This window comes from Lepisosteus platostomus, chromosome 24 (genome assembly GCF_059453375.1).
Source record: "Lepisosteus platostomus isolate fLepPlt1 chromosome 24, fLepPlt1.hap1, whole genome shotgun sequence".
NCBI lineage: Eukaryota > Metazoa > Chordata > Actinopteri > Semionotiformes > Lepisosteidae > Lepisosteus > Lepisosteus platostomus.
This window is the reverse complement of record NC_142634.1, coordinates 5,424,847-5,443,272: the sequence shown is the minus strand read 5'-3', so window position 1 is coordinate 5,443,272 and position 18,426 is coordinate 5,424,847. Positions and strand designations below refer to the sequence as shown.

The 18,426-nt window shown below is 47.2% G+C and overlaps 3 protein-coding genes and 1 long non-coding RNA gene across 10 annotated transcripts in view; 3 read left to right on the top strand and 1 right to left on the bottom strand.

Moving 5' to 3' along the window:
* LOC148641425 (uncharacterized) overlaps positions 1-18,426 on the top strand; it is a 173,520-nt gene that overhangs the window by 60,695 nt on the left and 94,399 nt on the right. The gene's annotated exons all lie outside the window — the stretch shown is intronic.
* ydjc (YdjC chitooligosaccharide deacetylase homolog) lies at positions 156-8,813 on the bottom strand. 7 transcript variants are annotated; one of them, XM_088618651.1, is made up of 7 exons: positions 8,582-8,813; positions 8,072-8,175; positions 6,482-6,675; positions 5,211-5,370; positions 3,806-3,905; positions 2,797-2,974; positions 156-1,314 (listed from the first exon to the last, which is right to left on the bottom strand). In XM_088618651.1, the coding sequence occupies exons 3-7, from the start codon at positions 6,643-6,645 to the stop codon at positions 954-956; spliced, it is 963 nt and encodes a 320-aa protein (XP_088474777.1). In that variant the 5' UTR covers positions 6,646-6,675; positions 8,072-8,175; positions 8,582-8,813; the 3' UTR covers positions 156-953. The 7 variants fall into 7 exon arrangements, with proteins under 7 accessions (XP_088474777.1, XP_088474781.1, XP_088474778.1 ...); XM_088618655.1 differs by having other exon boundaries at positions 6,626-6,675; XM_088618652.1 differs by having other exon boundaries at positions 6,482-6,672.
* On the top strand, positions 9,020-10,552 carry LOC148641429 (uncharacterized). The gene is made up of 2 exons (XM_088618649.1): positions 9,020-9,887; positions 10,047-10,552. Exons 1-2 carry the CDS (start codon positions 9,162-9,164, stop codon positions 10,470-10,472), a joined length of 1,152 nt encoding a protein of 383 aa, XP_088474775.1. The 5' UTR covers positions 9,020-9,161; the 3' UTR covers positions 10,473-10,552.
* sdf2l1 (stromal cell-derived factor 2-like 1) lies at positions 12,243-17,807 on the top strand. The gene is made up of 3 exons (XM_088618658.1): positions 12,243-12,536; positions 14,304-14,500; positions 16,509-17,807. Exons 1-3 carry the CDS (start codon positions 12,353-12,355, stop codon positions 16,785-16,787), a joined length of 660 nt encoding a protein of 219 aa, XP_088474784.1. The 5' UTR covers positions 12,243-12,352; the 3' UTR covers positions 16,788-17,807.

Here is an 18,426-nt window from a genome sequence, read left to right as displayed (position 1 = left end):
CTGACACTTCCAAATAGAAAAATTCTGTCACTAGCCATGTTTAATGTAGTTACAACAGCCTAAAACATAGTTTCATATTACCTGTAGCACTTCATAAGAAAAACCTATCATGGTATAAATATGTACAGAAACTAATCAATTAATTTAGATTCAAATTCCTTATAAATGGCCTTTATTAAAAAAACAGATTTTGGTTCAACTCAACGTGAGCAAAGTCGCTATAGTACATCCTTCAGCATCAGGATAAATGTGCTTTCTCACGTGTGGTAACTGATCTACTAAGCAATGTAAATGCAGTCTTGCTTTAATCTTGTGTAAAACACTTTTGTATTGCACAATTACAACATGAAACACTCAACATAGTTTAACAGGCATTTCAGAAATGTAAATACAGTACTTGGTTTAAAATAGGAATCTGCAAGAAAGAATTCATGTGTGATCAGTGAAGTTCTGTTTTAAAAATAGCAGTTTTTCATAAGTCTTCTAAAGATGTGTAGTGTTCATATATATTTCAAGTTTATGCACTTTATCCGGTTAATATTTTGCATGTTTTTTCAAAAGCCATCTTACAAAACTGTGCTTTTAACGTCTGTCAACCTAAATCACCACGGCTTTGAAATAACTGATTTGTGCAGATCAGCACTGAATAATTTTAAGAAGGTAAACATTACACATCACACAAATTAAAATTAATAAAAGTACATTCTTTTGAGATACAACTAAATAATTTTAAGCCCCCCTTCAGTGGCCAATATGCTGGTAGAGTCTTTCTCTGGAATGAGGACAAGAGGTGTGTTCCATTGTGTTTCCAATAACCAACACACTAGAATGTGTGTCTACCTAAAAACAATGTTATATACTCATCCATATTGTGTGATTTCCACTGCAGTGTTAGTATCCGACTATAGTGACCCCCTGAAACACAAAAGGGACGAATTTATGTGCCGGGCTGTTTAAAGGTCTTTGAAAGCACAAAGCTGGATTTTTGTTTCCTTGTAAAATTTCAGCAGTCTGGGGTCCTTCAGGGTCTCCATCTCGTGCTGGCGGTCGGAGGATTGCGAGAAGTCATCCGGCCCCTCCCCGCAGCCCCCTTCCAAGGGCAGGCTGGGATAGCCCGGGTGGACCATCAGCTCCATGGTCAGGACGTGGTCCCGCTCGGAGAGCCCGGACACCAGTGCGAGCTCAGGCCGGTGGCTCGTCATTCCGTTCTCTTTGGCAGGTGGCGTCTCCAGGGCATGGGAAATGGCCGTTTTAATTCTGGCGACTGACATGTTTCTGCCCATAGTCGTAAGGCCAATGTAGACATCAGGCCACCTTAGGAAACAACATTTCAAAAAAAATAATATCGTTACACTTTCCCGCCTCTATCAGGTTTAATACCTACATACAAGTCACTGTTCGGGATATTCCTTGCAGAATCTAAATCTAAAGAAGTTTTAAACTCAAAGTTTCCTTTCTGTCATCTTTCAACTCTGTTTAAAGGAATGTCACTGAAGATCACAGAGGAAAATCACTGTCATTTATTTCATAAAGATATAAATGAATCTAGTCTTCCCCTTGTGGTTTTAAACAGATTGTGCAAGCTTCAGAATACACATTGAGCATTAAGCAATTGCTCTACCATTTGCTGTGCTCAGAATGCAATTACCCCATTTCGGGGTATGACAAATTGTAGCCTCCGGTCATGTGCCACAGAGTATATTTATTGTGCATCTTAACAAAATCAAAAGCCCAGGAATAATCTTACAAGAATTAACGATTTATTACGTTAACTCTACACCCACTAGTGGGACTGGACATGGACAAACGTTTAACATTGGAATGATCTGTCATAAATGATGATAAAGACAGTTCCCAACATCTTTGCAGACACAAAATACCGGAACTGGACGGATTCTTTGTTAATATGGTTAAGACATGAGCTACAGAAACAGGGTTTTGACACTTGTTTTTAGAAACCTCAACAGCTGCATTCAGTCACTGAACCCCAAGTTCCTTCTTGGAAGCACAATCTGCCGGAGGTTTCCACAGGGAAACCTGTGCTGTTAGGGATATTTTGGAACTATATTTTCCTTCCAATCCAAGTCAAAATGTCCTTTTTTTCTAAAAAAAAACTTTGTAAACTGGGTGTTTTAAAGTGGAACTGTAATGCTATTTTTATGTTTCAGGGTTAGAAACAGCAATCAGCATTAATGCATTTCAAACCACTGTAAAAGTAAAAGGTACACAGTAATTTGTAAAACCTCCGATTTACATCACAAAATAGACAGAATTTCCGGATATGCGCAGCTGCCTGTTCTGCGATTCAGAACGAGGCAACAAAACTCCTGGTAATGTGTTGCGTCCCTATCACACTGTAAACAAGGAGGCTTGTGAATACCTCTCTTTTAGTCCAATAGAAATATCGCTTTCAACTCCAAGACGGGTTTGCTGATAAATTCTACTTTAACTCTGCCTACAGGTCACGTTGGCAACTTCCTGCAGTGAAACGTCTGCTGCACAACCTGTACTTATTCGCTCGCACATCACATCACATCAGTCATTACCGGGACTAGTGAGCAGGAAGGGCCGCCTCACGTCGCAATTCATGGGAATTTAAATGCGGGTTTGCGACACCATGGTGACTTACGGTACTTTCACAAAGGTCACGACTTTCCGCTTCATTCGATATTTGTCAGATTTTTCAGTTCATTTTGTTACCTAGATTTAATAACCGGCCTGGGGCCTGTGGTTCCCCTTTCAAATCGCCTTCAGCCTCCACAGTGTAGGCCCGAATCTGCCGTGGGCTCTCCCTACCTGATGCCATGCTTCAGAAAGACGCCGACGGATTCCCGGGCATCCTGCTCCACCTGGGTGTAGAAGTCCCTGAGGTGCAGAGGAAGCCAGGAGCAGGCTTGCAGGCCAGGCTCCAGTGGGACCCGAGTGAACCGGATCTGACAGTCGGACATCACGCAGGCGAACACCTCCCGCACTCCTGGAGAGACAGACAGAGACAGGGCGCAAAGAACCAGCCATGATCGTCAATGCTACGCTGCATACGCCGAAACCTCCAACTCACACGCAACTTAACCCCTCTTCCTCGCTGTCACAGTCTTTCGGTACGCCTTCCTGCAGCTCAGGGAGGGGCAAAGACTCCAACTGGGCCCCAGCTCTCTGACTTAGTGAGCAAGTAGGGGTGTCACCCCAGCGTCCTGCCAAATTTCCCCCTGGCCTTTACCCCTCATGGCCTCCTAATAACCCCCATCTCTGAACTGGCTCCATCACTCTGCTCTCCTCCCCACTGAGAGCTGGTGTGTGGGGAGCAGACTGGTGCATCATCCAGGTGGGGCTGCACACTGGTGGTGGTGGAGGGGATCCCCATGACCTGTAAAGAGCTTTGAGTGGAGTATCCAGAAAAGCACTATATAAGTGTAAGGAATTAATAATAATAATAATAATAATAATAATAATAATAATAAATATGAATACGCAGCAGAAACGCACACTTGATCCATCTCGTCCCCCAGTGTTTTCATGCCATGTCTGCTCTTACTGATCAACACAGCTGATCAGTCACTTAGCTGGATGAGTTTAACGCTCCTCCAAAGGTCTTTGGGCATTGATTTAAAGAGACCAAGGAAACATTCTTGCCTTAGAGGACTTGGAGTAGAGCCCTTGTGCTTCAGCCAAATGGGCTTCAGCACCAAAAGGCAACCACAGACACACCTGGAAACCTTAAGGCCCATGAATCCAGCTCCTCCCACAGCAGTGAGAGAGAGCTGCAGCAGGAGCAGCAGGGGCACGTCTCCCAGCTGGCAGCGCCTACCTGGCAGGATGTGGACATGCTGGTGCCCGTCCATGTGGTGAGGCAGGTGGCCAGTCAGGTCACAGAACAGGGTGACCTGAGCCCGGAGCTCCAGCTCCACCTGGAGAAACCAGCAAGCAAACACGAAAAGGAAAAAAAAAAACACTGGTGTGTCTGTGTGTGTGTATATATATATTACTGTATCTGATTTCAACAGCTGAGGCCGACAGCATTTTCACCCCTTCAATGAAACACTTAGCAGGCAGTTCAAACCTCCAATCACTGTGGGTAAATTTCTAAAGCTAGGTCACATATTGCACGAGGAATGTGTCAAACCGTTTTGCTCATTTTTGTTAGGTTTCTCCACACTCAGACATTTCACGTTGAAAGAAATCTTCTAAAAACCTGTTACGAATCACGCCGGCGTGCCGGCGGCAGTTTCGTTTCCTATTGTTAGATCAGGAATGGAAGCTGGCGGAAAATCGCTAATTAATACAGTTAAGTAGCTTGACTTAAAATAACATCAACGACCTCATTAATTACTGTTGGCATGCTCTCGCCAGCATTCATCTATGCAACACTATACCACACATATTAATTGCATGAAACCAGAAGCAAGCTATTAAAAATATACCTGATCCAATTTCTGCACTCCTGGGAGGATTTAAGGTCAACAGTCCGACAGCCAAACTGAAATTTAAGTGCGATCTCATTTGATAAGAAGGACTTCAACCAAAAAGGCTTCAGTTAAACAGCCGAGTTGAACATTTCTTGGTAAATGAGTAAATAAGTCAAAGTTGCAGCTCACTTCTATCCAGACTGCAACATCAAATGAAATCTGATATCCGATACAAAAATCTTCACCTATGCAACCGTTAAGGAAATTAATCATAGTGCTGTTCATCAAGTACAGGCTACAGACCGCATTCCAAACAAGAAAGCTTTGGATAAGATGACAAGCATCGTCCTTCCCCTCTTTATTCCTCCTAAAAGGCCGGAGTTTGTACTGGTTACATTTTTAAAAGCTCTGCGAGAAACATTTTGTTTTGAAGAAATATGAATGGACGGTGACACAGTGGTTCGCTTGACTGTCTCACAGCACTGGGGCCCCCCGAGTTCAAATCCAGACCTGGGGTGCTGTCTGTGGGGAGTTTGCATGTTCTCCCTGCGTTCGCGTCCATTTCCGTCGGGTGTGCTCGCCTCCTCCCACGGTCCAGTTTAACTAGCTTCTGGGAAAATTGGCCCTGGTGTTTCTGTGCGCGTGTGTGCACGTGTCCTGCGATGGACTGGCGATTTGTCCAGGGTGTACCCTGGCTTGCACCTGTTGCTTGCTGGGATAGGCTCTGGCTCCCCCCATAACCCTTTATGGGATGAAGCATTTCCAAAATGGATCTGTGCATTTGAGGATTTTGCTGCCGAACCATACCTCTGCCATATTCAGCTGCCCATTCCGTAAAGCCTTCCGGAAGCCCATTTTTCCATGGAAATACCCCTTGTGGTTTACCAGCGAGGATCCCTTCTGGAGCTGCTCGCAGATCGGGAGACCCTCCGAGAGGTTGGCGTGGAGGCCGATCGGAATGCTGTACCTTAAGCAGCAGGAAGAAAGAAATGAGTGGAGTTTTCCGATGGCTGAAGAAGTTTGTTTGAAGAGCACAAATGTATATTCACATACCTGCAGAAACAGCTAATAATGGCGATATTTTTTTCCCAAGGAGCATTTGTATCCCTTCATACAGTGTTTGGGGCATTTGACTAGAGCCATCGGAGAGCAGCGCTTTGCTCAAGCAGACAACAGCAGTGCTTCACCTAGGTACTCGGGGAACAATCTTCCAGTTGTGAGTCTCCATACTGCTCCATACAGTAAATCTATATTCACACACCACACTGGTATGTACACTTTTGCCAAATGGACACAGTAGCTTCATGTGGGGAGCTGTGTCAGTGGGCACTGGCTGCAAAGGAAGCAGCCCCTTGTGCCTGCTTCAAGTGTGAGGTTACATTCATGGCCAGCAGCCATGTCACTCTGCTGCTCACAGCTGGCAGCTCACTGGAACTCAGCAGTGTGGGCCTGGCCAGTATCTGGATGGGAGACTCCTGGGAAAGCTAAGGCTGCTGCTGCTGGAAGAGGTGTTAGTGGGGCCAGTAGGGGGCGCTCACCCAGCAGTCTGTGTGGATCCTAATGCCCCAGTATAGTGACAGGGACACTGTACTGTAAAAAGGCGCCGTCCTTTGGATGAGACCTAAAACTGGGGTCCTGGCTCTCTCTGGTCATTAAAAATCCCAGGGTGTTTCTTGAAAAGAATAGGGGTGTTACCCTAGCATCCTGGTCAAATTTCCCCCTGGCCCTTACCAATCATGGCCTCCTAATAATCCCCATCTATGAATTGGCTTCGTTACTCTGCTCTCCTCCCCACTGAGAGCTGATGTGTGGTGAGGGTTCAGGCGCACTATGGCTGCCGTCGCATCATCCAGGCGGGGCTGCACACTGGTGGTGGTGGAGGGGATCCCCATTACCTGTAAAGCGCTTTGAGTGGAGTGTCCAGAAAAGCGCTATATATAAGTGTAAGCAATTAATTAAGAATTGCGATTATAAGAAAACTAAGCTTTTGTTATTCTCAGTTGAGACAGAACATTGGGCTGCATCAGCAGCACGCTGAAGTCGAGGCTGAAAGCCCCAGCGGGCAGTTCGCCACTCACCGCCTGGCTAGCTCAGCGCCGTCCTTAGCCGAGCCGGCGTTGACCAAGAGCGAAACGTTGGAAACCGCCCCGGACAGGAAACACTCGACGATTCCCCGGTTCCTCCGCGGACAGTACCCAAAATCGTCGCCGGTCACCACCAACCTGATTCTGGGCTGTGGCATCCTCTCTGACCGCAGGTCCGCCCGCTCCTGCTGAGAAGGGGAAAGGACAGGGGGAGCGCTGTAGCGCTGCAGGGCGTTAGAAACCCAGCACGCCGCTCCTGGCGTGAAGGGCAGTAGGCACCCCGAGACAGACCTGCCCCTTCCCTGTCACCGTCTCAGCAGGAAGTCAGCTGCAATTTACTGGAACCGAGAAGTTAGCCAAGAGTGACACTGTTCATGAGCCTTTTACACTGTTTATAAACGCCTTTTATAGGGTTTTATGTAATGTACTGTAGATGACACTATAAAACGGTTCTGTATGTAGGCAATGTAGCTCTTTCGCTGACATATTACGATATTTGTTTAAAACTCCGATCATCATTCCAAAGGCGTTGAAAATACGCTACGGACATTGAAAGTATTTTTTTTCCAAGTCCACCCGACTTTTAATCCCTTACGTGACCTTTAAGATATCACTTCCCTTTAATAGCCTTTAAAGCTGGCACCGGCCGGCGCACGGTTTTATTTTCATTGTCCGTTTTCGACAGAGCAAAAGGAAGACCCTTCCGTCCGTCGTCCGAAATACGCGCGGCCGCGCCTCTTGGGGCGCGACATGGAAAATAAATCGATCATTTGGAAATAATTCGCGTTGCTCCGGTTTTTCAATTGCTCGTGCGACAGCAAGCACAAAACGGCGCAAACAGCAGCAGAATGTGAAACCACACCGCGTTTGCCTTTGCTGAACACTTGCGATTCAGTTCAGAACTGGTTCTTAAAAGTTAGCACGCAATAAAACCCACTATTGTAGGTCTCGGAGGGTGTTTTCAAAGGCGCCCACTTACCCATTTTTAGCACACGTGTGTGTCCATTTAAGCACCGGATAACCATTCGGAAGACGGATTACAAGCTCCTGTAAATATCGAGGTTGCTTTTCCGGATTACCGCGCCCTCTAGTGTGAGCTATGGGAATATCTTTGTCACGGATTTTGTTTTAGAAGTGTAGTTTTCGTGCCAATGCTCTGGGTAGGTGTTGTAGTACACAATAGAAATGATCGCGTAGCCAGATCAGATAACCTCGAAAATAATGTCCATGCTGTTCTGAATTGGTATAAGGCATTCTGTGCCTTTGCAACAAAGAGCCGTTTCATTACAAGACGTTTTGCGTTCTCACTCCTAATCTGAAAACTGTACCGGGAAGTAACTCCTGATGAACTTGTTATATCAGTGCTCAAAAAATAAATAAATATGAACAGGTGTCATTGTTACAGTACTGTTAATATGTTAAATATTTTAGGTTTTTTTTTAATTTAAGACTTTATATTAGGTTTATAGCCGAAATTCACTCAGAGAAGTAAAATTTAAAATGTAAAATGTTTTTTTTTTCGAGACAGTTTGTTGACCTCGGAAAACTTTTGAAATCGAACTGGAGGTGAAAACCAAGTCTTACCAACTCGCGCCAGATGAGAAATTCGGGGCTGGGGGCGTCTTCAGCTATACTCTATGTGTCAGTGTGTCATCTGTTGTCTTCGTGCTCCGTATGCGGCAGAGAAACTAGAGAAACGTGTCATTAGTTCAGGTCAAACACAGGTGCGACGCGCCTGCTTACACGTCAAACGCGCTGCCTGGAGTTCTTTTCCATCCCGACGTGCGCGTACATAACGACGCGGTTTTTCTGACTCCCCGAGGGAATGATTCAGGAGTTGCGATATTAAGACAGACTGGCGTGTACAACATCATCAAACTGATGTACTGAGGAGAAACAGTCTATAACTGAGTAAATTGTTCTCCAAATACACACACTGACGCCTTCATACTACATTTCATGTAACATTCCCTCATTTTACTGAGAACTAAATGGACACTACATCCAGACTTTTCAATACTGGATAGCCAATGTCGGGATTAATAGGTTAGAAAAAAAAACACGTGGTATTTTTCGCTAAATTCTCATAAATACCTATTGAACCGGCGGGGTGGAGATGAGCGCTGCTGGTTCACATGTTCTCTTGAGTGTCCCGGTCCGCGCTTGCAGTCCAAAGAGCCGGGTGTCCAGGTTAATCAGAGTCTCTGGACGGACCCCGGCCGGTGTGCGTGTGCACGGCGAAGGCTTCAGCGTGCCCCTCGTGGACGCGCTTGAGTCTTCCAGCGAGACGCTTGAACAGGATGCCGCCCCCACCCCGATCTAACCTAACAAGCGACGTCCTGAACGGTCTGGCACGGGCACTACCAAAGAACACGCCCGCGGGGGCTGTTCTGCAAATGCCCGGCTCCCTAGCAGCAGCTGATAGAATGTCGATAGAATATCTCAATCGCTTCCGACAATGACGCGACAATGGATCTGTTTTTGTAATGCGTGGAGTTCTATTCGGCGACCAACCGCGCAGGTCTAGTGTCGGGGAAGGCAGAATGTCCACATTGCAAGAGGTTCGGCGTCCATGGTGGCAGGGCGCTGGTCTTGAATGGGGCTGAAGGAAGGCCGCTCATCGGTTGGGTAGGATCCGCGGTAGCGGTGGGTTTTGCCCTCGAACCCGCTAAAAATGGAACCGTGGCACCAGAGCGAGGAGACCTCGCCCGATTCAAAACCAGACGCGACGTGCTCGGCGCGCAACGCCTCTGAAGACGCAGAGAAATTCATCAGACGCCTCGTGGTGGAAGAAGGCCAGCGTCTGATGGCGGACAAAACCCTCTACAGGAGACCGTCGTGGTCTCCGAACATCCAGGGTGACCAGTCCCGCTCAGAGATGGCCGCCCCCGTGCTTGGTCACCCCCACGCCGAGGTCAAGGGATTCATCGAACAACGTGGGGTTCTGGACGCTTTGGAAAAAGTTGTTTCTTTGCTGTTTCATAAACTGGTGGAAGCCAGAAACTCGGATGGGCATCCGGTCTTTAACACGGACCGGGGGAGCGACCGCTACCACGACGTCGAGTCCGGAGAAGTGGCTGACATGCTGGACAGGGAGATCCGTCTGTGCGGGCTGGTGAAGGGCCTGGAAAGCGTGTCGACAGCTGACCCGGAGCCGACGCCGGCTCAGATAAAAAAAACGAAGACGCGCACCCCGAAAGAAAGATCCGAGCGACCTCCCGCGACACACGCCCAGGACGTCGCTCCGGGAGGGGCGGCGTGTCCTTGCTGTGAGAAAAACACGGCGCACCCCGCGCGAGAAACCGGGAAACCCGCCCCCAAAACCGCTCCCCCGAAGGCAGGCAAAGGAAGACAAAATAAAGCAGCAGAAATCTCGGAAAACACCGCCGCATGGAAGAAGGTAGGCAAAAAAAAAACAACCTCACCCACGTATATTTTTTAAATTGCTAATGACAGTGGTCTCCGACAGACCTGTTCTCTGGCGTCAACACTACAACGTGTGTTCCTGCGGGAGATCACACAAGCCGGCCAGAGTCACAGGTCTGTGTTCTTTGCACAGACTGGTGGGGGAGCCGCCCAGCAGCCCAGCGATGACCCCAGGGTGAGCCTCAGACGGATTCTGGAGGAGGCCTATTGGAACATGAATGACTGGACCAAGAAAGGAGTGGAGCTGTCTCACAAACTGGGCATACTTTTGACCCCATCTGAAAGGAGCTGGCAGGAAGTTAAGACCCTCGGTGTGAAGGCAGAGCTCGGGTCCCAGGGCCTCCTGACTGAGGGCCCGGCGCCCCCGCACCCTGCTGCCGCCGGGGCCTGCGAGACCCCTGTCCAAGCTGAACCAGAGGCGAGGCTCCCTGGGCTCGACAGTGCCATGGCAGCGCAAGAGGCCATCTCATCTTCCCACCAGCTCCCTGCTGAGAAGGAAACAGCGGAGAGGCCCATCTCTCCCACAGACGGCGCACCTTTCCCACAAACAGAGGGATGAGGGGTGTTCGGGCCGCTGTCCAGCCAGACTATTCCATGTTTCGACAGCCCTTCAGCCACAATAAAAAAACAAAGAGGTGATCACGTGCTCTTGTACCATGTAGAAAATGGCAAGGATCCCTGAATTATTGATACCCTGTATGGAGAGGTCAATGTTTTGTTTTAAAACGAAAGCTTTTACTTGCTTCCGATCCTAGTCAATTAACCAGTTGCTGCCCTCTCCCTCTCTCCCCAGACGCCTGAAGAGGCTCTGCTGCTTAAACACATTTCTATTTTTTTCTATTTTATTTTCCACAGTGTAGTAGTTTTCCACACTGTGGGATTAGCTCGACTGTATCCCTTTGCAAACTTAGTCGAGCTCAAACCTGATGCCAAACGCAGAGCCGCAAGGGACCGGCACAAAGATTTAGGTATAATTCAAGACACCCAGAACTCACGACCACAATGCAAAGGCACATGCAGAAATGCAGAAACATTTTCTTGTAGTAAAGTGCAGAGTTACACGTGTGTGTATATAAGAGTGTTTGTAAGTCGACCATAAACTTGGGAACACTGAGCTTAAAAGGCTATCTATGAAAAAGCATTAGATATCTATTTTAACTCATCATTTTCATCTCCTAGACAATGAAATAAATAAATGTTAGGACACATAGCTAGTCGTTCAAACTTAAAATAGGGGTACTCGTTTTAGAATTGTACAGTGCACTAGTAGGAATTTAAGACATTTAGAATATTCTACATTTTAATTTAGGTCACCAAAGCATAAACATATATTGCTTCTCTTGAATCAGGCAAGAGAGCAGCAATCAGATACATACAGGGGCTTCAAGAACTCCTGTCTTCCCGTCAAGCTAAAAGAACGTCATCTTTTTAGTGTTAAACAGGGAGGAATACTAGGAGAAATGGTTCCAGTCTCGTGGACTTCTTCAGAACTAACAGTAAGACACAAATCACCGAACACAAATGGAAACTAAGAGGAAGTTAATTTTATATCTGTACACACAGAGCTGTGGGAGTCTGGAACAAGCTTCACAGTCCTGTTATTGATAACATTTCATTCGTTTGAGAAACTGCCAGAAAAAAACCCTCAGGTGAAATGGTCTACTAGAAATTGAACAAATTAAATCGGCTGAAAGGCCTCCTGTTCTTTATACTATTTCGTACGTTTCAGTGATTTCCAGTCCAACCAAACCTTCATACAAGTCTTTAACTCGTGGCCGACAGTCTCCTTAATCCTGATTAGTTAAAACAATGATGTAATCGAGACCAATTCATAAAAGTGTATGCATAGAATTCGGAAAAATCGCTTTTCTGTGTTGTATATTTAATATTTGTGAAAGATCTTTCCGCTCTTCCTAGGATTTTTAGAAAATAATTTTAGACCGAGTAAAAGAAGAAAAAACTTGTTTAATTTCATGCACTGCAATTCCATAGTCTTCCCGAAATTCCTGTCTACATTTCAAATTTACAAATAGTGAACTTTTGTTGCGGAGCGCAATTACATATTACTTTACAAGTGGTAGACCTGCCAAGCTGGTGCACAGAGTCTCTGGCAGCTCATTGGGTGAAGCCGAGCAGCCAAGTTTTCTAAAGAGCCAATTAAATTCCTGCAGATGTACTTACGTTCGGAACGATATTGGCTCTTGCGACCAGGAACAAAGGAGAGCCAATCAGAATAAGAGAATCTGTTTAAAATTTCCGCCCCCAGATCCACAGTGACCAATGGAAAAGCAGCATGTGGGAGCCACGACTTCCGTACACCACGACTTGTCAAGCGCTGATTGGCTGAAGTCTGCCGGTTTGAAAGCGTGTTGGTGCCTTTTCTACATCCTGTCCCTTTTGTAGAAATAAAAGAAATTAATTCCGCTTGTACTTCGAACGATGAGGTTATTCCGGGATTTCCGAGATCACATCTTTATGAAGCTCTTTCTGCTGCTTTACATCTTGTTGCAATGCGAGGGTCGTGAGTCGGAGTTCAGTTACGTTACCTGCGGGTCCCTGGTAAAATTACTTAACACAAGACACAACGTGAGATTGCATTCCCACGATGTCAAATACGGTTCAGGTAAGACTGCTTGTGTGGGTAGAGTTACCGTTTCCATGCTCTGTGTTTGCGAACCCTTTTCGGTTTTGAAGCAAGTCTGCGTTTGCTCTGTGTTTGAAGTCCAAATGCTTTTGTGTTCCCGAATGTCAGTTTTTGAGTGAAATTCACCTCTAACGTGTATTAAAGCAAGGATTTCTATATCTGTGCATTCACTTGTTTCTTCACCTAACGCTTAACAACACAAATCTGTCATAGTAACCATTCCAGGTTCTGTTAGTACCGCCTGTGGTAGGTAGCATTCTTTTGATAGATTGTTCCTGTGACTGTCAAGTAGTTTGAACGTGTAAAACCTCTATAACGGATAGTTTCATAGCAAGCAAATCTCTTCTGGGAATTAGAAGCCGCCCGATTAATGTATGTTGCTGTGCACCTGTGTACCAGCTACCTGTTAGGTGTCATTTCCGGTAAGTGGACGGCTGCGCTCTGAAACGGGTTTAGTTTATTCCCCTATGCGGCGAGTGTTCGCACACATCGGACAGGCTGTCAGCTTCCCAAGAGGGAAAACGAGAGCGAGCTGTTAAGGAAATGAGGGTCAGGTGTCAGCGGAGCCCTGGTCGAGTCCGCGACCAGGACTGTGCTGGTCTGCGGCCAAACGCAATATTGTTCCTCGCCCTCACTCGCATCCCCATCTGGTGGGTCGCGTGTGCTGATGACTGAAACAGATTTTTTTTTTATTTACACTGTGTCACAAATGGTAAAGGGTAAGAATAAGACAAGTTAACTAAGAGACCAAGCAATAAGTATAAGGACGCAGAGAAAGGAGATTTTTTTTGTTCATTTCTATATTCTAGAGATTTTATTTGAGTTACGTTATGTTTTAGATCCTTGCTCTCTCTCTTCCTATACAGTGCAGTTACTTTTTTTTCTGAAAGCTTTTTGCAATGTGTGAGCTTTCTGTATTCTCTGTTTTGCTCCCAAAAAAGTTTTAGCACTTATCTGAAACAAGAAACAGCTTCAGATGAATTGGCCAGCAGCCATATCACCCTGCAACTCACAGCTGGCAGCCCACTGAAGCTCAGCAGGTGTGAGCCTGGTCAGTACCTGGATGGGAGACCTCCTGGGAAAAACCTAAGGTTGCTGCTGGAAGATGTGTTAGTGGGGCCAGCAGGGGGCGCTCACCCTGCGGTCTGTGTGGGTCCTAATGCCCCAGTGTAGTGACGGGAACACTATACTGTAAACAGGTGCCGTCCTTCGGATGAGACGTAAAACCGAGGTCCTGACTCTCTGTGGTCATTAAAAATCCCAGGGCGTTTCTCGAAAAGAGTAGGGGTGTAACCCCGGCGTCCTGGCCAAATTTCCCATTGGCCCTTACCAATCATGGCTCTATGAATTGGCTTCATTACTCTGCTCTCCTCCCCACTGAGAGCTGATGTGTGGTGAGCGTTCTGGCGCACTATGGCTGCCGTCGCATCATCCAGGTGGGGCTGCACATTGGTGGTGGTGGAGGGGATCCCCATTACCTGTAAAGCGCTTTGAGTGGACTGTCCAGAAAAGCGCTATATAAGTGTAAGCAATTATTATTATTATTATTATTATTAATTGGCTTCTCACTTCCAAGTGAGCTGTAGACGGGCCGAATGGCGTTCTCTCTCGTAGCCTGTATGCTCTTAAAAGAGAGTGGAAGAAGAGTCAAGTTTCTGCTCCCTGTTGCTCTGTGCTCCCAAGCCCGGACCCCTCCATCGTAACCTCCTGAGCTGCGGCGTGACGCTGGCGGTGTGTTTCCGGCAGGTAGCGGTCAGCAGTCGGTGACTGGAGTTGAAAACTCGGACGACGCCAACAGCTACTGGCGCATCCGGGGCAAGCCCAACGCCCCCTGCCAGCGAGGGGCGCCCGTCAAGTGTGGCCAGCCCATCCGCCTCACTCACATGAACACGGGCCGCAACCTCCACACGCATCACTTCGTCTCGCCGCTGTCCGCAAACCAGGTACGGCCTCGCGCCCGCGACTGCCTGGTCGGGGAACGGGTACCAGTTTACTGCGCGTTAAAGGAAGAGGGGAGACGCAGCGTTTCGGCTGCAGAGCGTTCTTCCAGGCACCTTGAGACCCCTGGAAAAGGCTCCGCAGCCGAAACGTTTGGTCTCTTTACCTTTGAGCTTGGAATAAACCTTCACCTGTTCCTCCGCAGCCTAGGCATGCTGATGCAGCTCCCTACCTGAACTGCTGTCACCTTGTCAGCCTCATCCTGTGCTTGAGCGTCCTCACAGCAGGCAGATGTGCTTTACAGATGTTCACTCTAGAGTATTCTGTGTCCCGAGACTCCTGACGCAGGGGAGAAGTTCTAGCTAAAAGCAGCCATTAAAATTGAATGGATATTTGAGCTGTAATGTAAAAAGTCCTTCTGACAGAGGAATTTTGCTGGATTCTTGGCTTGGATTCTGGGAAATGCTGATTTACATGTGCTTCTGTATAATTATGAGTAGCACGACTCTGATATAAGTCATTTTAAAAAGACTGGATTGTTCTCAGAGAACATTTCCCTATACCTAGTCAGAAGTGCGGAGTCTGAAACAGTACTGCCGTAGGGAGTTGAACTGTACATATTCATGATCTGCAGTAGTCTAGCTTTAAAAACTGAAAGATAATCAATCTGAGCAAAAACTGCTTAAATCATTTGATATAGCCTTAGCTGATGTGAGTGATTTTTCCCAGAATTTAAATAAGCCATCAATTGAAGCCTGCAAGACTGACTGCTGGTCGTTGAGAGTCTCCGAGCTCCCTGTGCTCTCTTCCACCTGAGGGCCTTCTCTTTAATTGCTTAGCTGGCCTAAATCGGCACCATCCATAAGGCTCTTATCCCTTGAGGGTTGTAGCTCAGCTCCAAGGGAGGGACTTGTACCTGCTGGTGTTTGTTCCAACCTGAGAAGTCAGTTAAACAGTTAGCCTCATTATTTTCTAAGACGCATAAAGGATGCCGATACACCAAAAGGCTCACTTCATTAAAGAGGAACTGCAATCCAATTTCTCAGGCCGGTTGCTATATTTGGTAAAAAAACATTTTCACTGCCAGTACAGAAAAATTGATCCAATTTTGAATTAAGCACAAAATCATGACTTTTGTCCAAATATTGTGTGTATGTTGTCATTTTGTCACAAATCGTTGTCTTGTCATGAATTGTGGAGTGATGAGGCCCTTCCTGCTCACTTGTCACTGTCATGACTAATGTAATGTGATGCGAGTGAATAAGTACAGGTTGTGCAAATGTGCAGACATTTCACCGTAGAAATGTTCCAACAGGATCTGCAGGCAGAGTTAAAAAGCAAGTAGTATTTGTCGGCGAAAGCTTCTCGAAATTGAGAGCAATATTTTTCTATTAAAGAGATGTATTCACAAGCCTGCTTGTTCACAGTGTAAACACTGGAACTTTTGTTGCCTCGTTCTGAATCGCAGAATATTGCGCTGCGCAAACCTGGAAAATTTGGCTATTTTGTGATGTAAATCGGAGGTTTTACACGTTACTGTGTACATTTTACTTTCATTGTTGTTTGAAATGCACGCATCGGTGCTGATTCTTTTTAACCTGGAAATGTAAAAATAGCATGGTAGTTCCTCTTGAATGTATAAAACACCTCATACCCACTGTACCAGTATTGCATTTATGCAGTTGGTTTTACAGCAGGGCTCTGGGTTCCTCACAATCCACAAACATGCTGGCAGGTTATTTGGCTTCTGGGAGTGTGTGTGTCTGCCCTGCGAGAGACTGGCGTCCCTGCCTGGTGCCTGTTTCTTGCCGAGATAGGCTCCTTGCACTGGATGCTCGGATTAGAAATCGCATGGGTGGATTAAACAGTTGGACCCACCATAGAAGGAGATCTCAGGCTGGCACAGCAATCGGGGGGATGCCAGCCGGCCGTGCCTGGGGTGGTGGCTCTCTGTAAGAGGCGGGCACGAGCGTTTGAGGGGCAGAGAGGGTGACCTGTGTCCCCCCCCTGCAGGAGGTGAGCGCCTTCGGGGAGAACGGGGAAGGGGACGACCTGGACGTGTGGGCGGTGCAGTGCAGCGGGGCGCACTGGGAGCGGGACGACGCGGTGCGCTTCAAGCACGTGGGCACCGACGTCTTCCTGAGCGTCACCGGCGAGCAGTACGGGCACCCCATCAAGGGGCAGAGGGAGGTCCACGGCATGGCCGGCACCAGCCACCACGCCTACTGGAAGACCATGGAGGGCGTCTTCATCAAGCCCAGCTCCGAGCCCCCGCGGCACGACGAGCTCTGACCCCCGCCTGGGCAGGGAAGTCCCTTGGGCTTGGGTTTTTTTACTTTGGTTTTGTTTTTTCTAATGCAATCAGAATGTTTCCCAAACCCCCCCCTTCCCTCGTTCTCTGGTTCAGGTGTAGCTGTGAGCAACGCAAACCCCAACCCCAGGCCTGTTTTGCAGAAAACCCCATTGCCTCCCCCGTGTGCATATTGCACTTCTCTCAAAATTCTGTCGACGACTTAGGGCGTTAGGACTCTGAAATGTATCTCTGCCTCATTTCTACTGGGTCATGTGCGATCATGGATGTACGAAAGGCCAGTTTTTCCCAATGCTCTTACTCCCTAAGCAGAATTCCAAGGAGACTCCCTTTGCTTCCCACCTCGACTTGACAATACAGGATTCCTCTTCCTTTGGAACCTGTTATTGTCACCCTTTGTCACCGCTGGGGATGAATAGCTGAAAAACCCAAAATACTGTAATAAACTTTCGATTTTGTACTGTTTTGTTTCCTATGTAAATACTGTTTTCTTTCCTCTTTTGTGTGCGTCAAAAACCAGACTGACCATCTCAGCTGCTGAGTTTGTATACGAGTAGGTGTGCTTATTTATTGGACGGCTGAGCCCTAGATCACCTACACCGATCCACCTGGCGTAAATGAGACACCCCGTATTTGGGTGTATCAGTCTCCACTGGGAAGAAGGACAAAGTGGCCGATTAGAATCCTACATCTAGGGCTAAGGGTGTGCAGTCTTGAGCTGGCCAGTGTGAATGGATGTCTGTTGAATCAGAGCTGAATTTTGTTCTTCACTGCAGTTGGTGGTGGTTAGTGCCTTCAGGGGGAACCAGCTACTGGCAACTTAAGAAAACATGGTTGTTGCTGCTCTGTAACTTGACTATGTTTCAGCCGTCTCAAGGAAGACTAACCCTTGACTGTCGAGCTGCTGTTTCCTTGCCTTTCACCCCCTTGCACGAGAGAGGTTGTAGTGAAGCTGTCAGAGCCTTCCACGTGAGCATTGGATTAAAGATCTCGGCTGAAAACCCGCCTTGTTCTGTCTTTAGTGATGTGCATTGCAGTGATTTGTGTGAGGTTTCTATTGCCTGTTGAAATGGCTTTACCTGTGGGTAAAAGATGTCTGGTAAAATTATTCTACCCCCAGCAGATCTTAAAGCAAGAATACGCAAGAGGACAGCTGTGCCATTCTCAGGTAGGTGGGCACGGACCCGTTATACACTGGAGAAACCTTGATTAGTTCCATTCTGAGCAAAGGACTGGTTAACTGCTTAGACACTGTACACTGTACGTATTAAATGTAAACATTACATTGTATGATTGGGCCCACTCGAACCAGTGGCACCTCAGTATGAAGGCAGTACTCTTGCTCCCAGTACACCAGGCAAAAGGAAAAAGAGAGAAGAAAAAGAAGCCATATCACCCTGGAACTCACTGGCAACCCTCTGAAGGTGTAAGACTGGCCAGTACCTGGAGGGGAGACCTCCTGGGAAAGCTAAGGTTGCTACTGGAAGTGGTGTTAGTGGGACCAGTAGGGGGCACTCACCCTGCAGTCTCTGTGTGTCCTTGTACCCCTAGTATTGTGATGGAGACACTATGCTGTTAATGGGTGCCATCCTTTGGAATTAGACATAAACCTGAGGTCTT

Excerpts from the sequence above, each read along its gene's own strand:
- ydjc (XM_088618651.1), bottom strand. The coding sequence starts at position 6,645 with ATGCCACAGCCCAGAATCAGGTTGGTGGTGACCGGCGACGATTTTGGG. Across the intron at positions 5,371-6,481 it reads GGCGCTGAGCTAGCCAGGCG|GTACAGCATTCCGATCGGCC; the intron begins GTGAGTGGCGAA and ends CTGCTGCTTAAG. Across the intron at positions 2,975-3,805 it reads GCATGTCCACATCCTGCCAG|GAGTGCGGGAGGTGTTCGCC; the intron begins GTAGGCGCTGCC and ends CTGTCTCTCCAG.
- LOC148641429 (XM_088618649.1), top strand. The coding sequence starts at position 9,162 with ATGGAACCGTGGCACCAGAGCGAGGAGACCTCGCCCGATTCAAAACCA. Across the intron at positions 9,888-10,046 it reads ACACCGCCGCATGGAAGAAG|ACTGGTGGGGGAGCCGCCCA; the intron begins GTAGGCAAAAAA and ends TTCTTTGCACAG.
- sdf2l1 (XM_088618658.1), top strand. The coding sequence starts at position 12,353 with ATGAGGTTATTCCGGGATTTCCGAGATCACATCTTTATGAAGCTCTTT. Across the intron at positions 12,537-14,303 it reads CGATGTCAAATACGGTTCAG|GTAGCGGTCAGCAGTCGGTG; the intron begins GTAAGACTGCTT and ends TGTTTCCGGCAG. Across the intron at positions 14,501-16,508 it reads CGCCGCTGTCCGCAAACCAG|GAGGTGAGCGCCTTCGGGGA; the intron begins GTACGGCCTCGC and ends CCCCCCCTGCAG.